The sequence below is a fragment of the Microcaecilia unicolor genome, chromosome 6, assembly GCF_901765095.1.
Source record: "Microcaecilia unicolor chromosome 6, aMicUni1.1, whole genome shotgun sequence".
Lineage (NCBI taxonomy): Eukaryota > Metazoa > Chordata > Amphibia > Gymnophiona > Siphonopidae > Microcaecilia > Microcaecilia unicolor.
Genome location: NC_044036.1, coordinates 22,864,339 through 22,882,852, shown reverse-complemented (window position 1 = coordinate 22,882,852; position 18,514 = coordinate 22,864,339). Strand labels below are relative to the sequence as shown.

General features: G+C 43.5%; 1 protein-coding gene across 1 annotated transcript in view; it reads left to right on the top strand.

Annotated features, from left to right (window-relative positions):
* The window catches only part of AGBL4 (ATP/GTP binding protein like 4), a 2,274,308-nt gene that overhangs the window by 109,360 nt on the left and 2,146,434 nt on the right, over positions 1 to 18,514 (top strand). The window contains exon 3 of the mRNA XM_030206027.1: positions 5,776 to 5,900. Coding sequence (XP_030061887.1) covers positions 5,776 to 5,900 — 125 coding nt within the window. The remainder of the gene's footprint in view (positions 1 to 5,775; positions 5,901 to 18,514) is intronic.

The window sequence follows — 18,514 nt, the reverse complement described above, 5'->3', positions numbered from 1 at the left end:
TTTTTTTTTAAATCTTGGCTCTATACTCTCAAACCAGTGTGCCACCCGCTCTGTTATCCATCCTAGTTTGTCTCAAAGACTATAAACCTTTTGAGAATGAGTTGCGCCCTGGTTTTCTTGTGTCTCCATTTGTAACACTAGTTGCTTGTTCTGTAAATACTGGTGTAGAATATGGTACTGTATGAGATTAAATAATAAGTTAATATTAAAATTTATTTTACATTTTTACAAATAATATATATAGAAAAATTTAGGCACCATTCTCCTGGTATTTTTACTAAGCCGCGTAGGCGCCTACACGCGCCCAACGCATGTCAGTTTTGAGTTACCACCCGGCTACCACATGGCCCTTGTGGTAATTTCATTTTTGACGCGCGTCCGCTACATACGCTAGAAAATATTTTTATTTTCTGGTGTGCGGGTGGTAATCGGCATTTTACGCTCGTAGACCATTACCGCTAGGTTCTGAGACCCAAAATGGACGCGCGGCAATTTTCGGCAAAAATTTAAAAAAGGCATTTTTTACAGGTATGCTGAAAAATGACTCTGTGCGCGCCCAAAACATGCGTCCACCGTACCGCAGGCCATTTTTCAGCACGCCTTTGTAAAAGGGCCCCCTAATCTCTTGTATTTTTCTCAAAATCAGAGGCTAGACTATTTATACATACTTCAAATTCCCTTACGGAACTGTTTTTTAAGCTTATGTTTACAAATGCAGTATATAAATATTTTCTTCCCAGTAGATATTAATGAAGTTCTCTTGCCTTCAGTTAAAATCTAAAACCCAGATTCTGTAATGGTTGCCCAAAATTAGGTGCAGATCCCAGATCGGTACCCAAGATAATTAGTTAGTGGACTCCAATGATTTAATTGTTGGAGCTCACAAACACTTAATTGACACTATTTATGAACTGGGCACTGATCTGGCTATGCACTATTCTGTAACAGTGGGCACCTAAATTAGATTGCATGCAATTTAAAATGGGCGTAACCATGGGAGGGATATAGGCGGGTCAGAGGCATTCAGAAAAGATGCGTGTAGTGTTACAGAATAGCAATGATCTGTACCTAATTTGCACGCCATGATTTACACCAGGTTTCAGCTGGAGTAAGTCATCGTGCCCAAATTTGAATGTTCAATTTGGTGCCCAACACTATTTTATAAAGAGTGCTCATCTGGAAGTGCCCTTTATAGAATAGTACTTAGTGCTGAATTTTATTGGTGCCAAATTTTCAATGCCATTTATAGAACCTGGCCCATACCGTAATGTATCCTCGGTATACTGTGCATTAGTTCAAAAACACAGATGCACCGTTGAGTTGAATTGATTCCTGACAACCACTCAATGAGCGACCTCCTCCCACGTGGTATACTTGGCATGATACAAGAGTGGTTTGCCGTTGCCTTTTCCCATGCAGTGTGACACACCACTATGGTGCTGCTGCCCAACAAAGGGGGTATGACCCAGACAAGGGAGCCACCATCATTGCTTACGGTTGACACCTAGTAGCTAGATTTAACATCTATAATTAGAGGTGACATCATCCATTAAAGCAGTTACCCTCAAATTCTCTAAAAATCATTAAAATTAGTGCGTGCAAATTTGGATGCGTGCCCAATTTGCGCAGTTTAATTGGATAATGAGCTAAATATTGCCAATAATTGGCTTGCTAACAAGAAATTATTGGCACTAATTAGATTTAATTCTAATATACACATGTACATTTTTGCCTGAATTTTACGTGTAAATTCAAAAAGGGGCCATGGAAATGGAAGGGTCACGGGCAGAGTGGGGACATTCCTAAAATGTATAAGGGTAGTTATTGAATAATGGGGATACATGCCTAATTTAGGAGCCCTTATACAAAACTGCGGATAGAGCCCGCCAAATCAGCACTACTTCCAGGGTAGCGTGTGCACCCAGTGGTAATTCCGAGTTTGGCATGCACCAAATCTTGTGGTAGAAAATATTTTTCTATTTTCTACTGCGTAGGTGTTCCCGGCGGTAATTGGCAGTGTTGCCACATTGGCATGTGCTGCATAGTTACCACCCGGGTAGAGCAAGGGCCCTTACCACTTAGTCAATGGCTCTGTATGAGTTTCCATGTCTGGCTCCCACCAGACCTCAGAGAAAGGTTTATAAATCTCAGATCCAACAACAAGTAGGCTTACCTCAGCCTGGTCACGGTCACTAGACATATGTTGTACAGGCAAATTCTGAGGCTTCAGTTCTTCCTTCTCTGGGCTTCCTTAACCCCAGTCTGGCCCCACCTTTTATACTTTCTGGTGTCTGACCCTCCCTCCAACCTTCCCTCTCACTACCTCACTGGGCGAGACTAGGGGTTTAAGGTGGCTCAGGCTATCTGAGGGACTATCCTTGAGGGTGAGGGACAGTGTTCTATATACCTCCTCACACCCCCACCCCTTGCCCTCACTCACTCTTTTTTTTCTCAGTCCCACACAGCTACTTTCTATCTCTTTCAGCTCCTGTCTGTAGCTTGTGTCCTGTCTGCCTGCTCTTCTTCCTCTCTCCCAGATCAGTCATGTCATGCCAGCAAACTTCCCCCACACAGCTCATGCTCCCTCTGAGTTTCTCTGACCCTCATAGCCTATGGGGCTCATTGTCAAAAGAGAAACATGTCCAAGATTAGGTAAAATAAGTGGAGGCTTAGCTCTGATTTATAAAGATACTAGTAAAAAAAGGCCCGTTTCTGTTAGAAATGAAACGGGCGCTAGCAAGGTTTTCCTCAAAGTGTATGTTTCAGAAAGAGTGTGTGTGAGAGATGGAGCGTGTGTGTCAGAGAGAGAATGTGAGAGAGAGACAGAGTGTATGTGTTTGTGTGAGAGAGATACTGTGTGAGAGACAGTGTTTGTTTTTCTGTGTGACACTGTGTGAGAGAGAGGGGCAAAGACAGTGAGAGTGTATGTGAGAGACAGAGAGTGAGTGACTGAGTGTGTGGTGTGAGGAACCCCCTCACCCCCTCCCTCCCCTTGCAGCCAGCCATGTGCAGCGACCCTCCTCTCCCCCTGTCCCCCCTGCAGCCACCCATGTCGAGCATCCCCCTGCAGCCACCCATGCCCATCAACCCTCCTCTCCCCCTGCTGTGTCCTTCCAGTCTCCCGTGCTCCCCCTGCAGCCACCCATGTGGTCTCAGGACCCCCTCCTCACCATCCCTCCTCTCCCCCTGCAAGCACGCATGTGCAGCATCCCTCCTCTCTCCCCTGTCCCCCCTCCCCCTGTCCCCCCTGCAGCCACCCATGTCCATCAACCCTCTTCTCCCCCTGCTGCGTCCTTCCTTTCTCCCCTGCTCCCCCTGCAGCCACCCATGTGGTCTCAGGACCCCCTCCTCACCATCCCTCCTCTCCCCCTGCAGGCACGCATGTGCAGCGTCCCTCCTCTCTCCCCTGTCCTCCCTGCAGCCAGCCATGTCCAGCGACCCTCCTCTCCTGTGCAGCCACCCATGTCTGAGGAGACCCCCCCCCCCGGCGCAGCACCCAAAGAAATCCCCTTGCCCCCCCCCTTTGCGCATCACCCGACCCCCCCCCCACCACGACGCATCACCAAGCCCCTCCCCCACCCTCATCGACCCCCTCACCACCCGCAACCGCTAATACAAACTCTGTCCGGCGGCTGCTGCTTCTCCTATTCAGCAGCAGCAGCTCGTACATAAAGAAAACAACAACAACAAAAAATCCTCCTAAAACGCACCTCCGTTGGCTGACGTCTCTGCATGCGCTCCTCCTCTCCCCTCTGATGTCGCGACGTTTCTCTGGGGTCTTCCTGCAGGGGCACTGACGAGGGGAGAGGAGGAGGGTCTGCAGAGACGTCAGCCAATGTGAGATGGTTCTCAACGGAGGTGCGTTTTAGGAGAATTTTTTTGTTGTTGTTTTCTTTATGTAAGGGCTGCTGCTGCTGAATAGGAGAAGCAGCAGCCGCCGGACAGAGTTCGTATTAGCGGTCGCGGGTGGCGAGGCGGTCAATGGGGGGGAGGGGCTTGGTGAAGCGGCAGGGGAGGGGTTGGGTGATGCGGCGAGGAGGGAAGGGTGGTAGGGGCTTTTTGATGCGCCCTAGCACGGGTTGTTGTGGCGATGAGGCAGGGGGGGCACTTAGAGGTGCACTGTTGAGGCTGTTTGTGTGTGTGTGTGTGTGGGGGGGGGGGTTTGCGGGTGGCTTTTGTGCGCATGTGGTTTGCAGCAGTCTGTAGCGATTCCTAGGCAGGGGGAGGAGTAGGTCCCTACTCCTCCCCCTGCCTGGGTCGTTGTTTGTTGGAGGGGGTTGCCGGTTGGTAGGGGTGCGTATATGGATCCCCTTACTCTCTGTGTTCCGCCCTCGACGTCATGACGTTTGATGCGAGGGCGGGGCAGAGAGACATGGTGAGTTGGATGGCTTCACCACCATGAACTAACAAACTCTTTAGGGATTTTGCAGATGGCTTCAGCAGGTTGTCTTCAGAACGTTGAGGTAGCATTTTATGTACAGATGGGGTGTGGCTGAGGGCGTGTCTATGAGTGAGGGTGACTGGTCCTGATAGCCTAGCCTACGAAGACTACAGGATTTTAGTGTTTCTCTGCCTTGGAGTGAGCTTCAGAACGTTCGAGGTGGGATTTATTTATATAGATTTTTGATGTTGTTTTAGAGAAGCCTCTTATAATTCATGGTCTGGAAGTGAGGTCACTTAAATTATTGGACCCATCTTTGCAGGCTTTATCCTGGTATATCGACTCCCTGGTAGTTGGAAAAAGGTACAACAGCCATTCAGAGAATTTTTATCGCAGCAATCTATGCGTTTTGATTCTCTGGTGTAATTTGGTAATATTAATCTTCATTTAGAAGATAGAGATGATCCACAGGATAAGGTGTTATGTTTTGGGGATGGCAGCTACTTGGCTGGTTAATGTAGTAGGTTGGAAGCAAGCACTGATTCCTAAATTGAATATCTTTAAGAAGACATTTACTAAGGTGCTCTGAGAAATGGCTTGAAGTAGTGTAGGTGCGAGTTATGGGCGCGAGCAAAATAATTTTTCAGCACACCTGTAAAAAAGGCCTTCTAAAAATTTTTGCCGAAAATGGACGTGCGGCAAAATGAAAATTGCCATGCGTCTATTTTGGGTCTGAGACTTTACTGCCAGCCATTGACCTAGTAAAGTCTCACGCGGTAACCAGGTGGTATTGACCTACATGTGTCAAATGCCACCTGACTCACATAGCTGACGCACGCCAGAAAATAAAAAAAATTTTCAGATGCGAATTACTGCAAGGGCCATACCATAGCTGGGCAGTAACTCAGAACTGGCACATATTGGGCACATGTAGGTGCTTACGCGGCTTAGTAAATGGGCCCCTTAATCAGTACTACCACTTATATAAAGTTATGGCTTTACGTAATGGTAAAATGGCTGTATTTCAAGTCTTCCATGAACCTATATATGTGGTTGACTGCAAGTGAAGTGGGGAGGAGGGTTGAGGGGTTTATTGGCCTGGTTGGAGATTTTTCTCTTTCACTTTTCTTTTTCTTTTTTTTCTCTCTCTTTCTCTTTATTTACTTTTCTTTCCTGTATTTTTGATGGAGTATGAAAGAACAGTGGGTTGTTGAAGATGTTGTTCAGTTTGGTATTGTACTTGTTAAAATTGCAAAAAAATATATAAATAAATAAAATAAACCAAAAACAAACACCTAAGCCCATTACTTGTATGATTAGTTATAACAAATGTTCTGATATCTGTTATTTTAGGTCTAACCAGGTAGTTATATTGACTGATTCTCTTACGATAGGTAACCTCGGTCGTGTGGACTACATCACTGAGTTTGAATATGATTTGTTCATCAGACCTGATACTTGCAACCCACGATTTCGAGTTTGGTTCAACTTCACCGTTGAAAATGTTAAGGAATCCCAGGTAAGTTTCAATACGAACAGCACAATGTTTTTATTATTGCTTTAATGAAAAATACTTTTGAATAACAATTTCTAAGAGGCCCTTTTACAAAGGTGCACTAAAAGGTGGCCGGTGGTAGGTGTAGTGTGTGGTTTTCCTGTGCGATCTGGTCATTTGTTAGCGTGGCTGTAAAAAAGCCAATATTACATTTATGGCAATAATGGCTAGTTGCTAAGTTCAAAGTTAGCACCTGGCTATTTACCGCGTGATCCCTTACCGTCTCCTACTTAGAAGGAGGTAAGGGCTCACACACTAACCTGCTGGTCATCGGGCAATGCACTCCAAATTGCTGTGCTGTTTATTATTATCAGGAATGCCTCCCCCCTCCCTCCCCGCAATAAAAAATTATTTGCTACTGCGGAAACGGTGCACACCAAAATCAGAACTACCGCCAGACACCTGGGATCTTCTGGCAGTACTGCTGTTTTGGCACACATGACATTTACGGCGCCTTCATAGAAGGGCCCCTAATTGACTTGAGTTTTGATCACTGTTAAATCTAGATAAGATTTTTATGTGTTACTTAAAAATAATTTCTTGTTTTATTTTGAAAGGGATTATTAGGCAGAAATCTCAGGCCACACAGCATTTACACAAAGCTCAAACTTAAAAATCTGTTTGAGTTAGGATTTATGTGTATATAAGCAAACCTGAATTACCTGAGCTTACTGTCTGGATTTGACTGACAGTTTTTCTGGAGAATTTATACAATATATAATCACTGCTTTGAGTTAGTTACCATACATCAATTGATCATAAAAAGACACAATAAGAAATGTCTCATCTATCCTTAATGTTACATTTTCATTGTGACTGTATTTCCAGGAATTAATTTAATTATGCAGTCAATTTCATCTAATAGAAAACACTTCATTATATATGAAAAGAAAATATTTGTTCTTGTTTGATGCTGCTACTGTTTCATGGCGAGGGAGAAGGTCATATCTGTATATCCCCAGCATCCCATCCTTTTTATAATCAAAAATAATGAAAATTACTTCCTGATGCTTTATCAGGTGTTTTTTTTGCACTATACCTTGGTTAACTATAATCAATTATGCAATCATGAAATGAATGGGAATCGGTTTCAAGGAAGCAAAAAGATTGGATGGGAAGATATAGTGTAAGTAAAACCTACAGGATATTTGCTGTCACTGTTGTGTACAGGAAAAAAATGTTTTTTCTATTAACTTTAACCTGTGAGGTCTGTTTTTATAATGTTTCTTCCTATAATCTTTTTTCATCTCTTCCAATTTCCGTTAAAATGAGACCTGCATGAATGTAATCTAGGCTGAAACCTTATTTAGGGCTTGAAAACAGACAAAGGTTGTATTAGTCATTTGAGTTGCATTAAATAAAATGAGAATTGCTGTAACTTACTATCGGGCTTATTTTCGAAAGAGAAGGACGTCCATCTTTCGACACAAATCGCAAGATGGGCGTCCTTCTCACAGGGTCGCCCAAATTGGCATAATGGAAAGCCGATTTTGGGCGTCCTCAACTGCTTTCCGTAGCGGGGATGATCAAAGTTCACGGGAGCGTGTTGGAGGTGTAGCGAAGGAGGGACTGGGGCGTGCCTAACACATGGGCGTCCTCGACCGATAATGGAAAAAAGAAGGGTGTCCCCGACGAACACTTGGACGACTTTACCTGGTCCTTTTTTTCTTACGACCAAGCCACAAAAATGTGCCGTAAATGACCACCGGAGGGAATCGGGGATGATCTCCCCTTACTCCCCCAGTGGTCACTAACCCCCTCACACCCTCAAAAAATATTTTTAAAAATATTTTTTCCACCCTCTATGCCAGCCTCAAGTATCATACCCAGCTCCATGACAGCAGTATGCAGGTCCCTGGAGCAGTTTTAGTGGCTGCAGTGCACTTCAGGCAGGCGGACCCAGGCCCACCCCCCCTACCTGTTACCCTTGTGGTGGTAAATGTGAGCCCTTCAAAACCCACCACAAACCCACTGTACCCATGTGTAGGTGCCCCCCTTCACCCCTTAAGGCTATGGTAATGGTGTACAGTTGTGGGGAGTGGGTTTTGGGGTGGGGGGTTGGGGGCTCAGCACATAAGGTAAGGGAGCTATGCACCTGGGAGCAATTTGTGAAGTCCACTGCAGTTCCCCCTAGGGTGCCCGGTTGGTGTCTTGGCATCTGAGGGGGACCAGTGCACTACAAATGCTGGCTCCTCCCACGACCAAATGGCTTGGATTTGGTTGTTTCTGAGATGGGCGTCCTCGGTTTCCATTATGGCCGAAAATCGGGGACGACCATCTTTAAGGACGACCATCTCTAAGGTCGACCTAAATTTTGAGATTTGGGCATCCCCGACCGTATTATCGAAATGAAAGATGGACGCCCATCTTTCGATAATACGGGTTTCCCTGCCCCTTCGCCGGGACATCCTGCGAGGACATCCTCAGGAAAACTTGGGCGCCCCTTTCGATTATGCCCCTCCACATGACCAGTTCTTTGATTTTTAATTAGTTTCTACATATAATGATACTATACAATGCCAAATAAATATATGTTGGCAATTAAGGTGTTTTAGACATCAGTAGGGGGGGATCTTTTACTAAGGCACGCTCACGTTTTTGGCGCGCTAAACGTTAGAGATGCCAATGCATTCCTATGGGCATCTCTAATGTTTAGCACACCCACAATTTTAGTGCGCTGAAAATGTGAGTGCACCTTAATAAAAGATGCTCTAGATTTGTTAAAGTCTTAGAAAGTAAGCATTTTAGTATCTTTTGAAAATACTTTCTTACAAACATCACCATTAAAAATTCTTATATGACGTTAAGTGTATGTGTGTGTGTTTGGGGGGGATGCATCAATACCACTTCCTGGATGCAGGAATACATTAAAAGCAGGAAACCGGCCAAAGAGTCGGTTGGGCCGCTGGACGAAAATGGTGTTAAAGGGGCGATCAAGGAGGACAAAGCCGTAGCGGAGAAATTAAATGAATTCTTTGCTTCGGTCTTCACCGAGGAGGATTTGGGGGGGACACCGGTGCCGGAAAGAATATTTGAAGCGGGGGAGTCGGAGAAACTAAACAAATTCTCTGTAACCTTGGAGGATGTAATGGGTCAGTTCAGCAAGCTGAAGAGTAGTAAATCACCGGGACCTGATGGTATTCATCCCAGAGTATTAATAGAACTAAGAAATGAACTTGCGGAGGGTAGCCAATGTTACTCCGATTTTTAAGAAGGGTTCCAGAGGAGATCCGGGAAATTATAGACCGGTGAGTCTGACGTCGGTGCCGGGCAAGATGGTGGAGGCTATTATTAAGAATAAAATTGCAGAGCATATACAAAAACATGGACTGATGAGACAAAGTCAGCACGGATTTAGTGAAGGGAAATCGTGCCTCACCAATCTAATGCATTTTTTTGAGGGGGTAAGCAAACATGTGGACAATGGGGAGCCGGTTGATATTGTATATCTGGATTTTCAGAAGGCGTTTGACAAAGTGCCGCACGAAAGACTCCTGAAGAAATTGCAGAGTCATGGAATCGGAGGTAGGGTATTATTATGGATTAAGAACTGGTTGAAAGATAGGAAGCAGAGAGTAGGATTGCGTGGCCAGTATTCTCAGTGGAGGAGGGTAGTTAGTGGGGTCCCGCAGGGGTCTGTGCTGGGTCCGTTGCTTTTTAATATATTTATAAATGACCTAGAGATGGGAATAACTAGTGAGGTAATTAAATTCGCCGATGACACAAAATTATTCAGGGTCGTCAAGTCGCAGGAGGAATGTGAACGATTACAGGAGGACCTTGCGAGACTGGGAGAATGGGCGTGCAAGTGGCAGATGAAGTTCAATGTTGACAAGTGCAAAGTGATGCATGTGGGTAAGAGGAACCCGAATTATAGCTACGTCTTGCAAGGTTCCGCGTTAGGAGTTACGGATCAAGAAAGGGATCTGGGTGTCGTCGTCGATGATACGCTGAAACCTTCTGCTCAGTGTGCTGCTGCGGCTAGGAAAGCGAATAGAATGTTGGGTGTTATTAGGAAGGGTATGGAGTCCAGGTGTGCGGATGTTATAATGCCGTTGTATCGCTCCATGGTGCGACCGCACCTGGAGTATTGTGTTCAGTACTGGTCTCCGTATCTCAAAAAAGATATAGTAGAATTGGAAAAGGTACAGCGAAGAGCGACGAAAATGATAGTGGGGATGGGACGACTTTCCTACGAAGAGAGGCTGAGAAGGCTAGGGCTTTTCAGCTTGGAGAAGAGACGGCTGAGGGGAGATATGATAGAAGTGTATAAAATAATGAGTGGAATGGATCGGGTGGATGTAAAGCGACTGTTCACGCTATCCAAAAATACTAGGACTAGAGGGCATGAGTTGAAGCTACAGTGTGGTAAATTTAAAACGAATCGGAGAAAATTTTTCTTCACCCAACGTGTAATTAGACTCTGGAATTCGTTGCCGGAGAACGTGGTACGGGCGGTTAGCTTGACGGAGTTTAAAAAGGGGTTAGATAGATTCCTAAAGGACAAGTCCATAGACCGCTATTAAATGGACTTGGAAAAATTCCGCATTTTTAGGTATAACTTGTCTGGAATGTTTTTACGGTTGGGGAGCGTGCCAGGTGCCCTTGACCTGGATTGGCCACTGTCGGTGACAGGATGCTGGGCTAGATGGACCTTTGGTCTTTCCCAGTATGGCACTACTTATGTACTTATGTACTTATGTGGCTCACAAACAGCGTTGTTCTTCTAAAACGGAATTCAGCAATCTGATTTGTATATAACACGTGTTAACAGTCAAATTTAAGGCACCTTAAATGGTGAAACCTCTATGGCTACTGTTGGAGACATTCCCAGCACTTTAGGAAGAACTGCATTGGCGACTTGAGTGAGGAAAGGCTACAGTGGTAGCAGAAGAAAAGCAGTTATGCTGAAAAAGTTGCCAGATGAGTTGCAGTCTTTGCTGACAGTGCTGAGAAGCAGTAATCACATCGCAGGACTCTTACTAGCTAGTAGGATTAATCATCACAGATGAGAGACTTTCAGGTTGTGGAGTCTGTCTTGCTACTGGGACCTTAACAAAATATGTTAACACAAATTTGGGGGAGATGTAGAACAAGGGGTGTATTGATATATGACCATGACCTTGGACTAGATGCCCTTACAGAACAGGATCAGTGCATGCAGGAGAAATGATAGCACCTTGGATAGTGATGAAGACTGGGCTAGTGTATGGGGGCCTCACGAGAGAACTGGTTCCCAACTACCCCAATAGTGCAGTCTCCTTGAGTTTCAAAAGTTCTATATATAGACGGTGGATGAAGGGGTGGGAAGGAAAGTCTGAGTGAATGCAAAAGAGTGCATGAAGCTGGGCAATTTAAATAATTGTTCTAAGTCTGGGCTGGTGTCCTTGGTAATTATATTTGTAAAGTAGGGATGAATGAGTCATGGAAGTTGTGGGGCAAAAAGATTTATGCTTCTGACTTGAGAGTTATGTTCCTAAATTGGCCTTTGTGAATATTTACTAGGGCTGAGCGCCTAAATTTAAACTCTAAATTTCATAAAACTTTTAAATTTAGGAGTATAAAAAGTACATGGTAACAGGGGAGAATTTGTGGTGGATAAAAAGTTAGGAGCTTAGAACTGATTTTCAGCACTAGGCTTATAAATCTAGGCATATGAATTGCAGGCCTAAATTTATAAGCATAGGGATCGGTATTCAAAAGAGTTTAACCTGGCAGGAGAGGCTCCTGCCCAGTTAAGCCTGTTGAGCTGGCCTTTTATATAAGGCAGCTTGATCCCTAGTGGTAGTAGTACTGCTAGGGGTCAGTTCTGCCATTTTGAACTCTACTTTGGCAGGGACAAGAGTTAATGGGGATTGTTCCTGCCCTGGATCCCATAGACACCAGGTAAGCCCGTGGAGGCCTACAGGATGGTGGGAATTTTGGGAGAGGTGGTGTCTTTTGGGGGAAGGTGAAAACGTTGTCTTTTTAATGCATCAGCCCCTTTAAGATATAATCTGCAAGCACTGTGCTGCTCTTGGACAGTAGGAATAGCGCACCTTGCAAGACTGATTGCAAGCTGCATTATTCGTGTACTTAAGCCTGACTCGTATTGCATCTTGATAACTAGACCCCAAATGCAATTGTCATAGTTTGAGCATGCAGACTAGAGCTGGAAATGTCTATGGTTGGCCTAACCCTAGTGATGATTCTTATTTTCATACTAGATCTAGCTCAGTACCCTGTAGCTCATTATTCTAGCAGTGGCAGCTACTGATTCTGTTACAGGCATTGACTTTTTATTTCAAGAGAAACATTAGCTGGTAACTACTAGATTTCTGACATACCATTACAGAAAGCTTCCTGTTAGTAGGTAGAAAAAAGAGAAATGGATTTGAACCTATTAGTATCAGAATTATGTGTCAAAAAGCTAGAGCAGAGTTCAATTTATTTCTGCAATAAAGAGTGAGCCAGAGATTGACTTGACAATTATTTTCCCTTACATTGCTCTAGTTGTTCTGAGATGAACATTCCAATATAAAATCAACTTGTTAGGACATTTTTTTTAAGTAAATAGCATGGAAGTCTGAATAAAGATTATCTCACAGAGGGCCTAAGACAAGAATGTTTTTTAAGTGAAGTGGAATATATTATGATTGTATTTCATAAAGAAAGTATATAGGGATATAAATTAGATTTATTGATTTTGTTTTCTCATGAAATGTCTTGCTTGATGAATCTGAAACACACTATAATACATTTTATAGTAAAATTAAAAGGATGAACATCTTTAAAAGTGTTAGTAGCTGTGGGTAGAAAACAATAGTAATGTGTCTCAGAAGCTTTCTTGAATGTTCCTAGTTTGTGTGAACCAATTATTACCTCCTGCCACCACTTAGACGACTATTGGGTCATTGTGGTTAAGCATGGACATTTACCCAATAGTATAACAACAGTTAGAAGACACTCTGGGGTATATTTATTTAAATGCTGCTACCTTGCAGTAAACTTTCCATGGGTTGAGGCAGGTTCTTGGGAAAGATTGGGTGTGGCCAGCAATGACAGCTATAACATGATAGTTGTCAGCTGTCATGACTGCCAATATTGTGGCTGCTACTCAAAGGTTAAAAAAACCCTTATAGTTCCTTCTCTGCGCAGTCAGGTCCCCCCTTCCCTGGCAGTACCCTCTAAGGTGGGCCTCTCAAGGTAAGCCTCCCCACCTGTATCCTGCCTCAGCACCATAACCCAACACCCCCCCCCTCTCCCTGATTCCTCTGCAGGTCTTACACAGAAGTTTTCCTGGTATCTAATGGACCAAGGCAGGAGTGGTTCCACTTTGCTCCTACCCTGAGCCACCGGGGTTCAGAATGGCAGCTAGGACCTCTAGCAGTAGTCTTACAGTACTAGGAAGTGACCACTCCTTAGATGAATTAGAGGCTAGGTGGCTACCAAAATTGAAAACTATTTCATCATTGGATGTGGATTGTGCAGTACAGTTATGGTACTCTTCCTTGGAAACTACTTTGGATCATGTCACTCTCACTCCATTAAGATAAGTTGCAATGCATAGAACTCAACATTCTATTTGGTACACATCAGAACTAAAGTTTAAGAAAAGGGAGTTGAGAAGAATGGAGAGGAAGTGGAGAAAAAGTCAGTGTATACAAGCTCTGAATGAATGCAGAAATATATTAGAGGTTTATCAATTGACAGCTAAAAAGACTTGTTACGATAAGGAGATTGTTCTTGCTTGTTCTATTTGGGCTGCCTTTTCTCTGTGGTTCGAACAAATGTTAAGAAAGAGGATGAGTTGTTGATGGAAATAACAGCTCGACATTTGCTAATACTTTTAAAGATAAAGTGGTCCTTTTACTAAGTTGTGGCAAAAAGTGGCCTGCTTTAGAGTTGGCTTGTGTTCTAATGGCCTCTCCAACATTTGATTCAGTGGAGATTTTCACCTGTTATTGAGGAAGGAAATATTTGGAGTGCTTTTTCTGAGCTTGCATTGGTTCAGATTGTTATGATCATAAGCTTCATCAATAATTCTTCCTTTCCATTGAATATATGTGGTATGAAGTCATTGAAGCAGTTAAAATGTAGTATCGCGGTGCCCATACAACAGTTTGTAAATAAATCACTGACTACTGTATTGGGACTGGTGCTATTTAAAAGTGATCTGAAAATCAGAATGACGAGTGAGGTGATTAAATTTGCAGATGAAACAAAACTATTCAAAGTTGTTAAAATGCATGCGGACTTTGAAAAATTGCAAGACGAACTTAGGAAACTGGATGATTAGGCATCCAAATGACAGATGAAATATAATGTGGACAAATGCAAAGTAATGCACATTGAGAGGAATAATCCAAATCATAGTTACTTGATGCTATGGTCCACCTTAGGAGTCAGCAGCCAGGAAAAAAATCTAGGTATCATTTTAAACAGTGTGCTGAAATGTTCTGCCCAGTGTGTGGTGGCGGCCAAAAAAGCAAACAGGAGGCTAGGAATTATTAGAAAAAGGATGAAAAATAAGACGAAGAATATTATAATGCCTCTGTGTCACTCCATGGTGCAATCTCACCTTTAGTATTGGTGCAGTTCTGGTCACTGTAACTAAAAAAAGATTTTGCGGAATTAGAAAAGGTTCAAAAAAGGGCGACCAAAAAGATAAAGGGGATGGAACTTCTCTCATATGAGGAAACGTAAAGAGGTTAGGGCTCTTCAGCTTAGAAAAGAGATGGCTGAGGGGAGATATGATAGAGGTCTGCAAAATCTTGGATGTTGTGGAGTGGGTAAAAGTGAATCAATTTTTTTACTCTTTCAAAAAATACAAAGACTAGGGGACACTCAGTTAAGTTACATGGAAATATTTTTAACATGAATAGGAAGAAATAGTTTTTCACTCAATGAATAGTTAAGTTCTGGAGCTCGTTGCCAGAGGATGTGGTTACAGTGGTTAGCATATCTGGGTTTAAAAATAGTTTGGACAAGTTCCTTGAGGAAAAGTCAATAGTCTGTTTTTGAGATAGACATGGGGGAAGCCACTACTTGCCCTGGGATCTGTAGCATGGAATTGTGCTACTATTTAGGATTCTTCCAAGTACTTGTGACCTGGATTGGTCACTGTCTGAAACAGGATACTGGGCTAGATGGACCACTGTTCTGATCCAGAGTGGCTATTCTTATGTTCTTAAGAAACTTGCACAGAGAAGAAAGGAGTCACCGTCCTCACCACCTTTATGTCTTGAGTTACAGCGTTTGGAATTCGTTCTCCCAGTGTTACATGCAGGGCCCTTTTAACCGAGTGTCCCACTTGGCTCTCAGCATATCTGGCCTGTGATCCACCAAGCTCTTCAGTAGCAGGCAAGGCAGATGTGTCTAGTGGGAGGGGTGCCTAAGACTGTACTGAATGAGTCCATGATTCAGGCTCAGAGTGACGTCAAACGCCAAAGAAGTCCTTTGGCCTTCTGACTCTGGGGCACCTGAAACCAGTTCCAGATATTACAATTTGAGCCCCTCCAAGGTGAACAAATTGATCTAGGGTTTGCTCAGTGGGTTAACAGGAATTTCCTAGGTATAGGTCCTCACCTTCTGTAATGCTTACCCATCACTAAGTAAGTATTTTAGAAGAAAAGAAGACTTATTACTAGTAAGCTAAACTGAAGCTGCTATCTTCTGAGTGCCAGCTCTTGAGGTAGCGTTCAGTGTAGCCACACTATCAGCAGTCACTACACTAATCCAGATATTACTAGGAGTGGCCATCAGGCTTATTTTCGAAAGAGAAGGGCGCCTATCTTTAAACACAAATCGCAAGATGGGTGTCCATCTCACAAGGTCGCCCAAATCGGCATAATGGAAAGTCGATTTTGGGCATCCTCAACTGCTTTCCGTCGCAGGGACGACCAAAGTTCATGGGGGTGTGTCGGAAGTGTAGCGAAGGTGGGACTGGGGCGTGCCTAACACATGGGCGTCCTCGACCGATAATGGAAAAAAGAAGGTCGTCCCTGACGAACACTTGGACGACTTTACCTGGTCCTTTATTTCTTACAACCAAACCACAAAAATGTGCCCTAAATGACCAGATGACCACCGGAGGGAATCAGGGATGACCTCCCCTTACTTCCCCAGTGGTCACTAACCCCCTCCCACCCTCAAAAAAATTAAAAAATATATTTTTTCCAGCCTGTATGCCAGCCTCAAATATCATACCCAACTCCATGACAGCAATATGCAGGTCCCTGGAACAGTTTTAGTGGGTGCAGTGCACTTCAGGTAGGCAGACCCAGGCGCACACCCCCCCTACCTGTTACACTTCTGGTGGTATATGTGAGCCTTTCAAAACCCACCCGAAACCCACTGTACCCACATCTAGGTGCCCCCTTCACCCTTAAGGGCTATAGTAGTGGTGTACAGTTGTGGGGAGTGGGTTTTGGGGGGCTCAGTACACAAGGTAAGGGAGCTATGCACCTGGGAGCAATTTCTGAAGTCCACTGCAGTGCCCCCTAGGGTGCCCGGTTGGTGTCTTGGCATGTGAGGGGGACCAGTGCACTACGAATGCTGGCCGTTTCTGAGATGGGTGTCCTCAGTTTCCATAATGGCCGAAAATCAGGGAGGGCATTCCACTTATCCACCATCTGTGAAAAAGACTAAAATAGCCAAAACTCTGGTTAATAATGTTTTCTGTGTATATTTCCCCTGGTCTAAGAGGCTGCATAAAATTCAATGGCGGGCTGCAGGTTGCCCCCCCCCCCCCCCCCCGGTCCAGATAATGCTGCTGAAAATGAGTAGTGGTCCCAATGAGTAGCACTTATCTGAGTAAGAGCCACTCCTACTCAGATAAGAGACAGTGAATATCGACTCCGCATTATGGTGCCCTTTTACTAAGCTGTGTAGGTGCCTATGCATGCCCAATGCACGCCAATTCAGAACTACTTCCTGGCTACGGTGTGCCTGTGGTGGTAATTTCATTTTTTATATGTGTCCAGTACGTGCGTTGGAAAATATATTTTATTTTCTGGTGCGCGGTGCTAACCGGGCGTTAATCAGCATTGTACGCGCACTGACTATTACCGCTTGGTTAATGCGTGAGACCTTACCGCTAAATGAATGGTTAGCAGTAAGGTCTCAGGCCCAAAATGGACGCAAGCCAATTTTCATTTTGCCGTGCGTCCATTTTCGGCTAAAAAAGATAAAGACCTTTTTTGCAGGTGCACTGAAAAATGGACCTGCGCATGTCCAATACACGCGTTTACAACAGCGCAGGCCATTTTTCAGCACACCTTAGTAAAAGGACCCCTTTGTAATTTCCTTCTTTATTTTTCACTTTTATATCCCGCTTGAAACCAAAGTGGATTACAATTTAGAATTTTTTATCAGGAATAAATACTGTACTGAGGAAAAGAATATTTTGTACTTGATTTTTTTACTACTTATAAATTTTATCATTCTATTAGATGTACACAGAGCTGAGGGGGTCTTGAGTCTTTTTGCTCTATTTTGAATTCAAAACTCAGAATAGAAGGGTTTGACAGATACTTTACATACGTTTCTTGGCAAAATCTAAGATAGATAATGCTTGTGTATATGATTTGTGTGTACAAATGGGTACTCAGAGTAGGGAAAATGGTATCCGCATTATTCAAGTCAGTGCTACATCACTAGCAACATCAAACAAAGGACATGCTTTCAAATATGCAGTACTGCATGTGCAAAAACAAGTCAAATAATAGTTCATTCTTAGCTGTCTCATTTATCTTTTCCTATTTACCCGGCTGTCATGTCTGCCATTAACTCTTGATGTTTGTAAGAATAGTTAGACATTGATATTTTCCTGAAATAGCAATCTTTGGGTTCTATTTACTGAGTAGTAAAAAAAAAATCAGGGTCTATTATATCTTTGACAATGCATTTTTTAATGTTAATGACGTATTTTAAGGTGCAAATCGTAGGGCCTCTGTTCTTGTTTATTTGCTGCGTTGTGGATCCCAGAAGGACTTAAGGTATAAGCAGAAGGTAAAGACCAGGCAGACGACCCATGTCACTGTATGTGAGGCAGTAGCTTGCAATGCTGAACAGATGTTCTTGTAGCAGTGAGAAGCCAGCAATTAGCATAACAAAGAGACATTCTATAGTGGTTCACTGCATATCCACAGAAGCCTTAGGCTTCAAATATTCTTATAGTGACACATGTAAATATAGCATTCAGAAGGATACATTATATCAATCTGAATACTAGGCAGAATCATAGAGGCTCTTTCGCTTAAAGCTAAAACAATTAGTACTCTGTTATTTATTAGATGAAAAGTCTAGAGCTTTCAAGTGGCAGGCATATTGTCAAGTAGAATGTATTGCTTTTCAATTCAGAAAAGACAAGACCTTAGAGCACATTGGCATCTGGATTGATGCTTCCCTGCCTAGTCTTAATATTCATGTATAGCAGTGAAAGACACCAGTGATTATTAATGAAAGTCTAAAGTAAAAGGTTCTCAGCTCATGTCACTGATGGTAATCTGTTAAGAAATATTTCAGCTCTCAAACTTGAGGTCCTTAATTTTATATGGAATATAATTGAATCAAGTAGTCTGCTGGACAAGGTTTAT